This window comes from Mytilus galloprovincialis, chromosome 9 (genome assembly GCF_965363235.1).
Source record: "Mytilus galloprovincialis chromosome 9, xbMytGall1.hap1.1, whole genome shotgun sequence".
Taxonomy (NCBI): domain Eukaryota; kingdom Metazoa; phylum Mollusca; class Bivalvia; order Mytilida; family Mytilidae; genus Mytilus; species Mytilus galloprovincialis.
In genome coordinates this window covers 27,512,559-27,529,289 of record NC_134846.1, presented here as the reverse complement: position 1 = coordinate 27,529,289, position 16,731 = coordinate 27,512,559, and the positions used below count along the sequence as shown (strand labels likewise).

At 32.1% G+C, this 16,731-nt stretch overlaps 1 protein-coding gene across 2 annotated transcripts in view; it reads right to left on the bottom strand.

Annotated features, from left to right (window-relative positions):
• LOC143044720 (uncharacterized) overlaps positions 1–16,731 on the bottom strand; it is a 44,562-nt gene that overhangs the window by 13,009 nt on the left and 14,822 nt on the right. Inside the window, exons 3-6 of one of the 2 annotated variants that reach the window (XM_076216812.1) lie at positions 5,110–5,256; positions 3,996–4,162; positions 3,455–3,562; positions 113–194 (exon numbers count right to left, since the gene is read on the bottom strand). In XM_076216812.1, the coding sequence (XP_076072927.1) occupies positions 113–194; positions 3,455–3,562; positions 3,996–4,162; positions 5,110–5,256 (504 nt within the window). The remainder of the gene's footprint in view (positions 1–112; positions 195–3,454; positions 3,563–3,995; positions 4,163–5,109; positions 5,257–16,731) is intronic. The other variant, XM_076216813.1, reaches the window with a different exon arrangement.

The window sequence follows — 16,731 nt, the reverse complement described above, 5'->3', positions numbered from 1 at the left end:
TAATTCTATTAATATTTTATGTTGTATGACAAACAGTTATTATGGAAACATTTTTTACTGTTTTTACCATGAAAATAGTAAAAATCGCACAAATTAAATTCTGTTAAGGTACCTTATTAAGTGCAGCAATATCAGCACCCCGATCTACCAACAGTTGAGCCACTTCACCTCTTTCTTCTTCACATGCCCAGTGTCTATTTAAAAGAGAAATATGCATTGATTTGGACTATTCAACAAAAAATATTTATTGAGCCATTAAAATTTACACATATATGGAACTTACTCACTACTTTTTACAATATCATGAATATATAAAGGTCATTTAGGCTGGGAAAGGAACTATTTTATACTTTTACTAAAATATAACAAGAGTGCACACTGAAATTCTGACCTTTATTACTAACCATTGATTTCATGTTGATATTCCTAAAAATACAGCTTTTTTCAACTTTCACATAAACATAACATGAAAATGAGGTCAAGGTCAGATAAACCAAAATGAAAATACATGTACAACTAAAATTCAATTCAAACACGCCTAAAATGTAGTTGACCTATTGCACAAAGTATCTAAGAAAACATTATATTGATCAGTGAACCCTGAAAAAGAGGGGAAGGTCAGATGAACTCTGCCAGACAGACATATACACCTTTTAATCATTACATGCTTTAGATATAGTTGACCTATTGGATATAGTATCTAGGAAACAAACTTAACCAGGAAAACTTGCAATTAACCAATGAACCGATTATTAAGATATAAAATGACATACAGTCATGGTAAAAATGAATATTAATTAAAAGTAACTTCTAAAAATAAATTTACAGCTACTACACATCTCAAGACAATCATCATTTCTTAATACATAATTTTCAAGCAGTGTAAGGGAGGTTATCAAGTAATCAAACATATATATATAACAGTATTCTTTAAATTTTGATTGGATTACCTCCCTTACACTGCTTTTAAATTGTCCTTCAACCAGAAAAAAACTTGTTTTCCCCCTTTTTTGCCCCTAATTGCTATATGATTTGAGCCATAACCTCTCATAATCATCCCTTTGTAGTATGGAAACTTGTGGTATAATTTCAGAGAAATTTGTACACTTAAACACAAGTTATTGACTGAAAACTACAAAAATGCTTATTTGGGCCCCTTTTTTTTGCCCCTCATTCCTAAACCATTGAGACCATAACCCCAAAATCAATCCAAACCTTCCTTTTGTGGTTATAAACATTGTGTTAAAATTTTATTGATTTCTACTTTCTTATACTTAAGTTATTATTCGGAAACCATGCATCTTCGGACGATGATGAAGACGACGCTGATGACGCAGACGACCACAACATGATACCATTATATGACACAAATTATTTTTTGCGGTCTTATAAAAATGCTTGTTTTTGGCTCCTCATTCCCAAACTGTTGGCACCACAACCCCCAAAATTAATACAAATCTTCCTTTTGTGATATTGAACCTTCTTGTAAAATTTCATAGAGATCCATACACTTGAACTAAAGTTATTGTCCAGAAACCAAATGCATCTTCGGACAACAACAACGACACAGTTTCAGACAATGCCAATGACAACATTGTAGCATTATACAAACCCAAAAATTTGTTTGCAGTAGTATAAAACTTTTAACCACTGAACCATGAAAATTAGGTCAAGGTCAGATGACACTTGCCAGTTGAACATGTACACCTTACAATCATTCCATACAACAGATATAGTAGACTGATTGTTTATCCTTTGGATTCATTAATATTTGTTGGATATTAATTTTTCATGGATTTCGTGCGTAGAGGGGAACCAAGAATTTAAATGTTCAACCAATTACAAATTGTCTAAAGAAATGTAGGCAGACTTTACCAAAAGTCCATGAAAATAAATGAATCCACAGTAGTATTAGAGATATGGACTTAACCACAAAAACTTAACCTTCTTCACAGATCCATAAAATGAGGTGAAAACTGTCTCATGGACATGAGGACCTTGCAATAGTTATCAAATTAAAGGTACCAGGGTTATAATTAAGTACGCCAGACACGTGTTTCATCTACATAAGACTCAACAGTGACGCTCATGTCAAAATATTAATAAAGCCATTCAAGTACAAAGTTGAAGAGCATTGAGGTTAAAGGGTTCGAAAACGGTCATATTTGTCAGTGTTGTGTCCTAAACTAAAAGTGTTTGTCCTAAACCTGGAATTGGGATTTTGGACAAATTTTATTTTTTAACAGAAATAATTTCGGTCATTACTTTGAGGTCGAGTTTCTAAATTGCCATTTTGAACTTGTTTTTGTTTTGGTATCCTTTCCTGTAATAAAACTGCCACTCCAGTATAGTGTTATAATCCTGAGGGCCCTCCTAATAACCATATTAATGCCTTGGGGAAGTATTGGCTAATGATCGTTAATCTCTTTACCTGTGTTTTTATTTCACACCTAGCTACTGATCACAAGCTCAAAACTAATATTATAAAGAAATTAAAATTCCATAACAACTGTCTTCATAATTAATTTTACTTTTCAGCTATTAGAAAATTAATTCTGATTTAAAATTAAATTGAAACTTGATTTAGTTTACGTAGAAAAAAGTATTTTGTCACTACTAACACACATGTTTTGTTTACTATGTAATATGCATGTCGAAATCCCCTTCTGCAGATTAGACACTTAATTGTAAATTGAAAATAATTTTATGCTAGATAAAGCAAGTGCAACTATTATCATTCATATTCAAAAACACTATCAAAAGTAAAAATTTAAAAAGCCGATGATTTCCTGTGAATTTAATAAACAAGACTTATCCTGGAAATGAGTCCGGAATTGCTCGTTTTAGAATTTTGCAAAACATAGGTTTTCAAAATCGAAAGAAACGTAAGCCTTGTCTGAGAAATTTATCATTTTGAGTCATTAAAATCATTTCATTTTTAAACTGTTGCCTTCCCTTAACTGCTCTTCAATGATTTTAGGAAAATGGTAGGAAAATTCATCAGTAAATGCAATGCAAGCAACAGTACAACGAGTTCCTTGAGGCTACAAGTATGACAATGAGCACACTCAGTAATGTGATTTTGACCATCTTTTATTGAAAAAGGTCTCAAACTTTTAAGTTATCTCAAAATGACCGAAATTAGGTGAAAAATTTCCAGATCCTTGTTGAGGATCCAAAATTCCATAAAAGTTGTGTCAAATACGGCTAAGGTAATCTATGCTATGCAAGGTACACACATACAAAATATAGTTATCCTATTACTCATAACAAGAGACAAATAAAGAATTCTAAAAACTTTTTTTCAAGAAGTCACTTAACCATGAAAATGAGGACAAGGACAATGGACATTATTGACAGACAGAAACTTCATAGTATAAGACAATTATATACAAAGTATGAAGGATAAAATTGAGAATGGAAATGGGGAATCTGGAGGATCCATGTTTTGTACCTTTTGAAATATTCAGCATTTAAGAAGTTTGTTAATGTCACTGTCACCCCCAAATCACTATCCCTATGATTGAGCTTTCTTGACAGAAGCTGCAGGCTTGACAATAAACTAAAAATTAAAGCAGAATATGTATAATGACACAAATGATCTTTCTCAAGCTTGCATGGTTATAATATTTAAAAATACTTTGGGGACAATGGGAATGATGCTCTGTCAAAGGTAACACTTAATGCCCCCTTCTCTTATTAAATAAAATAAGTTAGATATATTCCACTTGGTTCTTGTATTATATGAAACGACTTCCTGTTGGTTGGTGTTAAGATACATGGAACATTAGAAAAAGAAAAAAAAGATATATGGTACATTCCCATTGGTAATGGGGGAACTTAAAAAATGTCTTCAGACCCTAGTACCTCCTTTTTAAAGGAATAGCCCTAACTGGCAGACGCATACAAATATAGATCTTTACTATAAATCAATTTTTTAGTGTATTTCTTCTATACAGATTAATTTCGTCTTTTTTACACATAGTATTACTTACAATGGTGTACTATTCTGTGAATCTCTATAATTAACATCAACATTGTATTGCAATAGCAGTTTAACTAATTTGACATGTCCTTTAGATGCTGCTCTGTGTAAAGGGGTATTATTGTACTGGTCCCCTATATCTGGATCTGCACCTTGTTGAAGTAACATTTCTGCTATCTGAAATATATATCAAATTTATTTTGATAAATGGAATGGAGGCCCAATTATTCCCCCACTAGTTAAATTCATAACTATAAATAACAAGCATCCTGTGACTGGAAATATCTTAGGATGTACATGTCAGTCTCACAGGTTTTATTTTACCTTTACCTCATTTTCACGCTTCATTGCTCAGTGTTAAGATTTTGTGATTTGGTATAGATTTGTTTTTCTTGAACTATAAGCAATAGGTCAACTCTATTTGTTGTCTGGAATGATTGTAAGGTGTATAATATGTCTGTCTGGAAGGTGTCATCTGACCTTGACCTTATTTCATAGTTCATTGGTCAATGTTAAGTTTAAGTTTGTTTCTTAAACACTAAAGGCAATAGGTAAACTATATTTAATGCATATATTGATCATAAGGTGTACATGTCTGTCTGGAATGGTTCAAATGACCTTGACCCTATTTTCATGGATCATTTGTCAATGTAAGGTTTTCTTGGTTAAGTCTATTTCTTAGAAATATAAGCAATAGGTAAACTATATTTGGTGTATTGAATGATTGTAATCATCTAATGTGTACATGTATTTCTTGTTTGGTTCATCTGACCTTGGCCTCAATTTCTTGAATTATGTTAAGTTTATGTGAAAACAGTGATACTAGTATTAAAGCTTTATATAAAGGACTATCAACATAAAATGAATAGTAAGTAAAGAAGGCGAGACATGTACATTTAAGCATGTGCACTCTTGTTAAATTTTTGAAATGATATGCATGATATAAACTACACTTTGTAACATAAATTTTGAAGATTTTAATTTGTGACCCCATTGTACCTTAACACAACAAATTCCCTGACAAAAGATCGAAACAAAACCAAAACAAAACTGACTACAACCAGCTTATTCTTAATTGTAATATATATACTATTTAAAGAATCCTGCTTTGTTTGAACTCTTACCTCATATCTATTTTTTGAAGCAGCATAATGTAAAGAACATTGTCCTGTCTGATTGACTGCATTAACTTGTGCACCATTTCTTATCAACATTAAAATAATCTGATATCTTCCTGCTGATGCTGCTATCATTAATGGTGTCCATCCAGTCTGCAATAAGATCACATGAATTTTTTCAAAGAATACTAAATAAAAAACAAGAATGTGTCCAAAGTACACGGATGCCCCACTCGCACTATCCTTTTCCATGTTCCATGGACCGTGAAATTGGGTAATAATCTAATTTGGCATTAAAATTAGAAAGATTATACTATAGGGAACATATGTACTAAGTTTCAAGTTGATTGGACTTCAATTTTATCAAAAACTACCTTGACCAAAAACTTTAACCTGAAACTCCCACTTTCATTTTCTATGTTTAGTGGACCGTGAAATTGGGGTCAAAAGTCTAGTTTGGCTTCAAAATTAAAAAGATTATATCATAAGCAACAAGTTTACAAAGTTTTAAGTTGATTGGACTTCAGCTTCACCAAAAACTACCTTGACCAAAAACTTTAACTGAAACTCCCACTTTCATTTTCTATGTTCAGTGGACCGTGAAATTGGGGTCAAAAGTCTAATTTGGCTTTAAAATTAGAAAGATCACATCATAAGCAACAAGTCTACTAAGTTTCAAGTTGATTGGACTTCAGCTTCATCAAAAACTACCTTGACCAAAAACTTTAACCTTAACGTACGGACGCACAGACGGACGAACAGACGCACAGACGAACGGAGCCACAGACCAGAAAACATAATGCCCCTCTACTATCGTAGGTGGGGCATAAAAACACACTTTTAATTGTTTTAGGAGACATCATTATGTACACTTTATAAACTTTGCTATCAATATTACTGCTATGTATTGTATTTTTGTATCAAATGTTAATATGCCTTTCATGTAATTCAGAGGTTCTACTTATACAAATATTTTGTAATATCTAAAATTGCAGTTATGTTCATAAACTAAAGTTGATCAACTATGAAACATACTTCATACCAGCCCACTTTCACAATTTTACTGATCCTTTGACCAGATTACACAATTGTGATCCTGAAAATAGGCTTAAAACACAATTTGATATGGATGAGGATGGTATTTCCAATCTTAAAAGCAAGAGCTGTGCCATGATACCCCCATTGCTTTTTAAAAAAATAATACATGTTATATTCCATATCTCCTCTCTATGTTGTATATATATAAGAAATTCATAAAAAAAAAAAAAAAAACTAAAGGGAGGTTATTTACAGTGACTTGACTGTTAGTGTTGCTCTCCACCAATTCACTGGGGTAAAGCTGATGACCGTAACTGCATTCACGGTCATCCCAAGATGTGGGATGAAGAAATAGGTCAGTATCTGTATTGTCTGTTACAGTGTTTCTATATCATTTTCTTTACAAAGGAGACATTTATACGATGTAAATTTATAAAAGATTCACATGGAAATCACAAATTACTTCCGAGAAATGTGCATGAAACAGGAAATTCGATTTAAAAAAATTGCTAAGATGACTGTAACAAAATCAGCAATTCATAACAAGGGTGACCGTAATTGGCTAAAAGATGACCGTAATTTGTAAAGGATGACCGTAACTTGTAGGAGAAAATAAGACGTGCTTTAAATACATAGTTCACCATATATATCTTTTTTTACGGTAGAGGGTATAATTTTTAAAATGAACATACAAGACATGCACATGAAAAAGTCGGGACGTGCTTTAAATACATAGTTCATCATATATATATTTTTTTACGGTAGAGGGTATAATTTTTAAAATGAGCATACAACAAGACATGCACATAAAAAAGTTGGGGAAAACATGCAACAAAAGTGTGATTAAATGACACCTTACAAGTAAAAAAAAAAAAAATTGTGCTGCACAGCCTCCAACTAAAAGCCAAAAGATTTTATTTATTTTTGGAATTCCTTGTAATGACATATAATAAATGCACTTTTTTAAAAATGACAATGGATGAACACCCATTGATATTATATCGTCTTTGATTTGTCTTCTATTTTGTCTTGCAAGTAAAATAACAGAACCTGTTTTTAAAATACTACGATCAAACTAGTGAAGGCGAGCTCCAGCAAACTAGATCTTTAAAATAGTCTTGTGCGTATAGCATATCACAAGGAGCAGGGGCGGATAAAGCCATTTTAAAAAAAAATTTGTAAGGGTTCCGCGGAACCCAGTGTCTCGCCTACTTTTGCTGTAAATTGCAGGATCAACAAAAATGAGGGAAAAAATATTCCGCTTGATACCATGTTTGGATTGTAGGAAGCTTCTGTCCAAGTTTGGTAAAAAATCCTGGATAGTTTATGAATCTAATAAATGTTTTAAAAACTTTAACTGCAGACTGGATGTAATGTTAACTTGAAGAAAAACTAAGTCCATTTATAAGTAAAATACAGATACACAGGTACAAAATATTAACAAAATTTCCTTCTAGATACTAGCTTTTGATCATAAACAAGCTTCTGCCTTAGTTTGGTACAAATAAAAAATAGTATAAGAAAGTTATCAAAATTTTAAAAAATTTAACCACAGAGTGAATGTGTTGTTTCCTGGCAGAAAAAAAGTCCATTTAAAGTAAAATATGGAAAAAATGGATTTGTCATTTTACAAAATTTACTTCTGGATACTATCTTATGATCATAAACAAGCTTCTTTCCAAGTTTGGTACAAACCAAGGATAGTTTAAGAAAGTTATTAAAATTTTAAAAACTACAACCACAGAGTGATGTAATGTTTTCCCTCAGAAAAACTAAGTGCATTTATAAGTAAAATACGGAAAAAATGGAATTTTATTTTCACAAAATTTACTTCTGGATACTATCTTATGATCATAAATAAGCTTCTGTCCAAGTTTGGTAGAAATCCAGGATAGTTTAAGAAAGTTATTAAAATTTTAAAAACTACAACCACAGAGTGATGTAATGTTTTCCCTCAGAAAAACTAAGTGCATTTATAAGTAAAATACAGAAAAAATGGAATTTTATTTTCACAAAATTTACTTCTGGATACTATCTTATGATCATAAATAAGCTTCTGTCCAAGTTTGGTAGAAATCCAGGATAGTTTAAGAAAGTTGAATTTAAAAAACTTTAACCACAGAGTGTATGTAATGTTTTCCCGCAGAAAAACTAAGTGCATTTATAAGTAAAATACGGAAAAAATGGAATTTTATTTTCACAAAATTTACTTCTGGATACTATCTTATAATCATAAATAAGCTTCTGTCTAAGTTTGGTAGAAATCCAGGATAGTTTAAGAAAGTTATTAAAATTTTAACTAAAGGCTCTAAAGAGCCTGTGTCGCTCACCTTGGTCTATGTGAATATTAAACAATGGACACAGATGGATTCATGACAAAATTGTGTTTTGGTGATGGTGATGTGTTTGTAGATCTTACTTTACTAAACATTCTTGCTTCTTACAATTATCTCTATCTATAACAGTACTTTCTGTGGAAAATGTTATTGAAAATCTTCAAATTTTAAGAAAATTGTTAAAAATTGACTATGAAGGGCAATAACTCCTTAGGGGGTCAATTGACTATTTTGATCATTCTGACTTATTTTTAGTTCTTACTTTGCTGTACATTATTGCTGTTTACAGTTTATCTCTATCTATAATAATATTCAAGATAATAACAAAAAAACAGCAAAATTTCCTCAAAATTACCAATTCAGGGGCAGCAACCTAACAACCGATTATCCGATTCATCTGAAAATTCCAGGGCAGATAGATCATGACCTGATCAACAATTTTACTTTCTGTCAGCTTTGCTCTTAATGCTTTGGTTTTTGAGTTATAAGCCAACAAGAGGCTGTCACAACGACAGCAAACCGGATTTATTAATATTTATTTGTGTCCTGGCAATATCACAAGAACCATTACTGAATGGTGAAAGTGAAAATCGTCAATATCAAATTAGACCTCAATTTTATCATCAGTATCAACATCTTAAAATTTGAAAAGCTTAGATTGAATGGTTCATGAGTAAATGCAACAACGTGAATTGAAACGCCATTTCACAATCTTTCAAGAACCATAACTCCAGAACGGTAAAAGTCAAAATCGTCATTATTGAACTTGACCTCTATTTTGTCATCAGTAACAACATATTAAAATTTGGGAAGCTTTGGTAAAACAGTTCATGCATAAATGCACGGACACGACTGGAAACACCATTTTTCAATCTTTCAAGAACCACAACTCCTGAACGGTAAAAAGTCAAAATCGTCATTATTGAACTTGACCTCCATTTTGTCATCAGTAACAACATATTACAATTTGGGAAGCTTAGGTAGAACAGTTCATGTGTAAATGCACGGACACGACTGGAAACTCCATTTTTCAATCTTTCAAGAACCATAACTCCTGAACGGTAAAAGTCAAAATCGCCATTATTGAACTTGACCTTCATTTAGTTGCCAGTAACAACATATTAAAATTTTAAAAGCTTTGGTTGAACGGTTCATGAGTTAATGCACGGACAACATTTGATTGCCGCCCGCCCACCCGCCCGACCGACCGCCTGCCCGCCGTACATCCCCAAATCAATAACCGACATTTTTGTCACAAAAATCCGGTTAAAAACTGCATTTTACCACCATGTTCTATTTTTAGCCATGGTGGCCATCTTGGTTTGGTCCAGTTACCGAACACACTTTTTTTAAAAAGATACCCCAATGATGATTATGGCTAAGTTTGGTTAAATTTGGCCCAGTAGTTTCAGAGAAGATTTTTCTAAAAGATTACTAAGATTTAAGAAAAATGGTTAAAAATTGACTATAAAGGGCAATAACTCCTAAAGTGATCAACTGGCCATTTTGGTCATGTTGACTTATTTGTAGATCTTACTTTGCTGAACATTATTGCTGTTTACAGTTTATCTCTATCTTTAATAATATTCAAGATAATAACCAACCAGGTGCTCCGCAGGGCGCAGCTTTATACGACCGCAGAGGTCGAACCCTAAACAGTTGGGGCAAGTATGGACAAAACATTCAAGGGTGATACAGCTCTGAATTTGGATTGTGATCAAATTTTTGACATTACATGGTTTTTTTTTACACAAAACAAATGTCAAGATTTTACAAATCAATTAAAGATTTCTTCTTCAAACTTTTTAAATCTAAAATTAAATAGTTGATCATGACACAGCATAGGTTTCTGACACAGAATGAATGTGGTCTAATGAACTTAAAAGTTTTTTTTTGCCTTTGAGCAATTCACTATGCTGTTGAATATTAATCCTCTCAAAAAAATGTTTGAAGAAATTTTCTTTTTATTTATGAAATCTGAAATGAGAAATATTTAAACCCCCCCCCCCTTTTTTTTCACATCCCCGTTTCCCTTTTTCCAAAACTGATATCAATTCAAATTTCTAATGGAGTTTGCAACAATAACTACTCTTTTAAATACATCAAATATTAAAATGTAAAATAAAGTGCTTGTTATCACTGAATGGTAAAGATTGGTTGGTAGTAAAAGTGAATATACATTGTTTATTGTATAAAACAATAAAAAAAACTTCATCAGCAACATTTTATATTGGCAAATTTCCAATGAAGTTATTTACATAAAGTTATTGGCAAATAAAAATAGAAAATGACATCATAGTCATGTCTGGCAAATGTCCAACATACATTATCTAAAAACATTTTAGATAAGATAAGGAAAAAAAGCTTCATCAGCAACATTTTATATTGGCAAATTTCCAATGAAGTTATTTACATAAAGTTATTGGCAAATAAAAATAGAAAATGACATCATAGTCATGTCTGGCAAATTTCCAACATATATTATCAACTACTATTCTATACAAAGAAAGATAACTCCAATTGAAAATTAATTGCTATTGCACAATATTGTGCAATTAGATATTTCTTGCTATTGTGCAATACTGTCCAATTGAAAATTTCTTGCTATTGCACAATACTTGATATGGAATCCTGATTTGGACCAACTTGAAAACTGGGCCCATAATCAAAAATCAAAGTACATATTTAGATAAAGCATATCAAATAAGTTTAATTTTGGACCCTTTGGACCTTAATGTAGACCAATTTGAAAACTGGACCAAAAATTAAGAATCTACATACACAGTTAGATTTGGCATATCAAAGAACCCATTTATTCAATTTTTGATGAAATCAAACAAAGTTTAATTTTGGACCCCGATTTGGACCAACTTGAAAACTGGGCCAATAATCAAAAATCTAAGTACATTTTTAGATTCAGCATATCAAAGAACCCAAAGGATTCAATTTTTGTTAAAATCAAACTAAGTTTAATTTTGGACCCTTTGGACCTTAATGTAGACCAATTGGAAAACGGGACCAAAAATTAAGAATCTACATACACAGTTAGATCCGGCATATCAAAGAACCCCAATTATTCAATTTTTGATGAAATCAAACAAAGTTCAATTTTGGACCCTTTGGGCCCCTTATTCCTAAAAACCTGTTGGGACCAAAACTCCCAAAATCAAACCCAACCTTACTTTTATGGTCATAAACCTTGTGTTTAAATTTCATAGATTTCTATTTTCTTATACTAAAGTTATGGTGCGAAAACCAAGAATAATGCTTACTTGAGCCCCTTTTTGGCCCCTAATTCCTATACTGTTCAAACCTCAACTCCCAAAATCATTACCAACCTTCCTTTTGTGGTCATAAACCTGGTGTTTAAATTTCATTGATTTCTATTTACTTATACTAAAGTTATTGTGCGAAAACCAAGAATAATGCTTATTTGGGCCCTTTTTTGGCCCCTTATTCCTAAACTGTTTGAACTAAAACTCCCAAAATCAATCCCAACCTTCCTTTTGTGGTCATAAACCTTGTGTCAAAATTTCATAGATTTCTATTTACTTAAACTAAAGTTATAGTGCGAAAACCAAGAAAATGCTTATTTGGGCCCTTTTTGCCCCCTAATTCCTAAAATTTTGGGACCAAAACTCCCAAAATCAATCCCAACCTTCCTTTTGTGGTTATAAACCTTGTGTTAAAATTTCATAGATTTCTATTCACTTTTACTAAAGTTAGAGTGCGAAAACTAAAAACTACTACGACGACGACGACGCCAACGTGATAGCAATATACGACGAAAAATTTAAATTTTTGCGGTCGTATAAAAATCAATTTGAATGCCATGCAAGTCATTCGGCAAAATAAGTTCAACTATCTTCTATGTCTGCTTTCATCTAGGCAAATTTGGACCAACATCGGCATTTGGAAGAGCCTAAAATTGTGCAAAGCAAGTCATAAAAGTTCTATTGTCTGTACTTTACTTTTAGAAACTTTATTTCCTCTGAAATATATTTATTAACTGTTCATTTCATCAGGAATAACATTTAAAGTCCCAATTTTCAATAGAAACATTCCTATCAGATGTACGCTGATTAAACATTGACATTTTGGCTTTGTATGACTAATATCTTAAGTTCAACTAATTTGACTAAGTTCACAGATAAACATTTACAATAAAATACCGAAAAAGAGTCGCTGACACCACCTTGAATACCTTGACAAGAAAGTGATTTGTGACAGTTTTGTGTCAACAAACTGTACAGTGATTATTTAAAAACGCACAACGAACGCGACACATTTAGTGAAACGAACAATACAGTTAGAGAAAACTTATTTAGTATGATAATGCGTCTATTCTAAGTTCTATGGAACATTTGAAGACACGTAGAAACTCAACGTATAGTGATTTATTATTGCTAAAGATATTAATACGCAAATGTGTATGCATGAAAAGATATTCAGCATTGTTTATCTCATAAACGTATGAAATTGCACCGTGTCTATGCGTTTTGCATCTAGCAGTTTTATCAAACGTTCTATGCAATATCTAAAACTTACAACAACTGTATAATTGAAAAGATAAACTAACATGCACATTGACATATTTATATATACTAAAATAAGTTCTAGAAAGGCATTCCAAATTGTTGTCATCCCAAATGTTGTTCTGATTATTGCTTCGAACGCGTCAACGTCGGGATTTATTTGTATCACGGTCATACAGGGTGAACACATCATTGTTAAGCTGCTGAAAGAGGGTCTGGAAACAGTCATATTTGCCAGTCTTGTCCTAAACTGAAAGTATTTTGTCCTAAATTTAAACGAGTAATAGGAATTTAGGACAAACTTTATTTTCTAACAGAAATAATGACTATATAAATGACTCGGGGAGCTATTGGCTAATGATCGCTAATCTCTTTACCTGTGTTTTTAATTCACACTTGGCTATTAATCACAAGCTCAGAACTAATATTATAAAGAAATTAAAATTCCATAACAACTGTCTTCATTATTTAATTACTTTTCAGGTAAGACAATTGTCAATTAAGATTTAATACTAAATTAAAACTTTAATTTACATAGAAAAAAGTATTTTTTCACTCCTAACACACAGGCTTTGTTTACTATGTAATACGCATGCTTGAAATTCTCTTCCACAGATTAGAACCTTAATTGTAAATTAAAATGATTGTATGCTAAAACCAGATGCTCCCCAGGGCGCAGCTTTATACGACTGCAGAGGTTGAACCCTAAACGGTTGGGGCAAGTATGGACATAACTTTCAAGCTGGATTCAGCTCTAAATTTGGACTGTGATTAAATAGTTGACACGGCATAGGTTTCTGACACAGAATAAATGTGGTCTAATAAACTTAAAATGTTTGTTTTGCCTTTGAGCAATTCACTATGCTGTTGAATATTAATCCTCTCAAAAAAAATTAAGAAATAGCAATAACTACTCATTTAAATACATCATAAAATATTAAAATGTAAAAAAAAGTGCTTGTTATCACTGAATGGTAAAGATTGTTTTAATTTATCTGTTGGTAGAAAAAGTGAATATACATTGTATATTGTATAAAACAATGATTTAAGTTGATTCAACTACTATTCTGGACAAAGAAAGAAAGTATAGAAAAACTATCTCCAATCAATTGAAAATTCTTGCTATTGCACAATATTGTGCAATTGAAGATTTCTTGCTATTGCGCAATACTGTGCAATTGAAAATATTTGCTATTGCACAATACTGTGCAATTGAAGATTTCTTGTTATTGCTGAATACTCTGCAATTGAAAATTTCTTGTTATTGCACAATACTTAATATAACAATTTTGGATCCTGATTTGGACCAACTTGAAAACTGGGCCCATAATCAAAAATCTAAGTGCATGTTTAGATTCAGCATATCAAAGAAGCCCAAGAATTCAATTTTTGTTAAAATCAAGCTTAGTTTAATTTTGGACCCTTTGGACCTTTATGTTGACCAATTTGAAAACGAGACCAAATATTAAGAATCTACATACACAGTTAGATCTGGCATATCAAAGAACACCAATTATTCAATTTTTGATGAAATCAAACAAAGTTTAATTTTGGACCCTGATTTGGACCAACTTGAAAACTGGGCCAATAATCAAAAATCTCAGTACATTTTTAGATTCAGCATATCAAAGAACACCAAGGATTCAATTTTTGTCAAAATCAAACAAAGTTTAATTTTGGATCCTTTGGACCTTAATGTAGACCAATTTGAAAACTGTACCAAACATTTAATGGTCATAAACCTTGTGTTTAAATTTCATAGATTTCTATTTACTTATACTAAAGTAATGGTGCAAAAACCCAAAAAAATGCTTATTTGGGCCCCTTTTTGGCCCCTAATTCCTAAACTATTCAAACCTCAACTCCCAAAATCAATCCCAACCTTCCTTTTGTGGTCATCAACCTTGTGTTTAAATTTCATTGATTTCTATTTACTTATACTAAAGTTATAGTGCGAAAACCAAGAAAATGCTTATTTGGAACCTTTTTGGCCCCTTATTCCTAAAATGTTGGGATCAAAACTCCCAAAACCAATCCCAACCTTCCTTTTGTGGTCATAAACTTTGTGTTAAAATTTCATAGATTTCTATTCACTTTTACTAAAGTTAGAGTGCGAAAACTAAAAGTATTTGGACTACAACAAGGCAGGACGACGACGCAGGATGACGACGACGCAGGACAACGACGACGCCAACGTGATAGCAATATACAACGAAAAATTAAAACTTTTGTGGTCGTATAAAAAGCAAGTCCAACTACTATCATTAATTTTCAAACACTATCAAAGGTAAAAAAAAATAAAAAGCCAATGATTTCCTATGAATTTGAGGTGTCATTCCACCAATTACTCCCTCAAATTTAGAAATTTAGAACGTATGTGAAAGTAGGCCTACTTGGACAAAAAATAGTGCATTTGATGTCATTGTTCACCTAAACTAACCAACAAATTTGCAGAAATGAAACTTTTGTTGAAAGAGAAATATATTAAAACCATTTTGAGCCAAATTTTACCTGTCTAGGAGTTTGCATTTAAAATTGAGGATTAATGCGCTCCATGGTATACTAATTTAAAAGATTTCCAGAAAACCAGGGGTTATTTTTAGGGGTTCCTCCTTTCTGGAGCTCTCTTCTTTCTTATATGATTTTGAATGTATGTTGAAAATTGGCATGCAGAAAGGTGACACCTGTACAATTCAGCATATACCTAGTTTCTATGAAGTTAAGCTTAAGGTAAAATATTTAGAAAGCTGTGAAAATTGCAAAATTTGGTTGAACAGATAGGGACTTTTAATTGGTGGTATGACACCTTCATATACCAAACTAATCCAGGAAATAAGTCCGGAATTGTTCGTTTTAGTATTGTTGCAAATCATCCGGTTAGAATTTTGACTTCAAAATCGAAAGAAACGTTAGCAATGACTGAGAAAATTGTTGTTTCAAGTCATTTAAATCATTTTATTTTTAATCTGTTGCCTTCCCTTAATTGCTCTCGAACGATTTTAGGAAAATGGTAGGAAAAATCATGAAGTAAATGCGATGCAACAGTTAAACAAGTTATGTAATGACTTATGTGATTTTGACATTCTTTTTTTGAAAAAGGGCACAAACTTTTAAGTGATATCAAAATGACCAAAATTATGTGAAACAAGAATGAGTCCAAAGTACACGGATGCCCCACTTGCATTTGCCATGTTCCATGGACTGTGAAATTGGGTAAAAATCCAATTTGGCATTAAAAATAGAAAACATAAGTACTAAGTTTCAAGTTGATTGGATTTCAACTTCATCAAAAACTACCTTGACCATAAACTTTAACCTGAAACTGGCTCTTCAATTTTCTATGTTCAGTGGACCGTGAAATTGAGGTCAAAAGTCTAATTTGGCTTTAAAATTAGAAAGATCATATCATAAGGAACATGTGTACTAAGTTTCAAGTTGATTGGACTGCAGCTTCATCAAAAACTTCAACCTGAAGCGGGACAGAAGAACGAACGAACGGACGGATTAACAGACGGACGAATGGAGGCATAGACCAGAAAACATAATGCCCCTCTACTATTGTAGGTGGGGCATAAAACTTTCTGGATCCTCGCTGCTGACCATATATGAAGAACCAGTACATTCTGTCATCTACATTCTGTAGTTCAGTTAACTTGTATAATGTCATGTATTTTTGTACATCAGAATGATTTGACTGAATTATTTATTTGACAAACAAA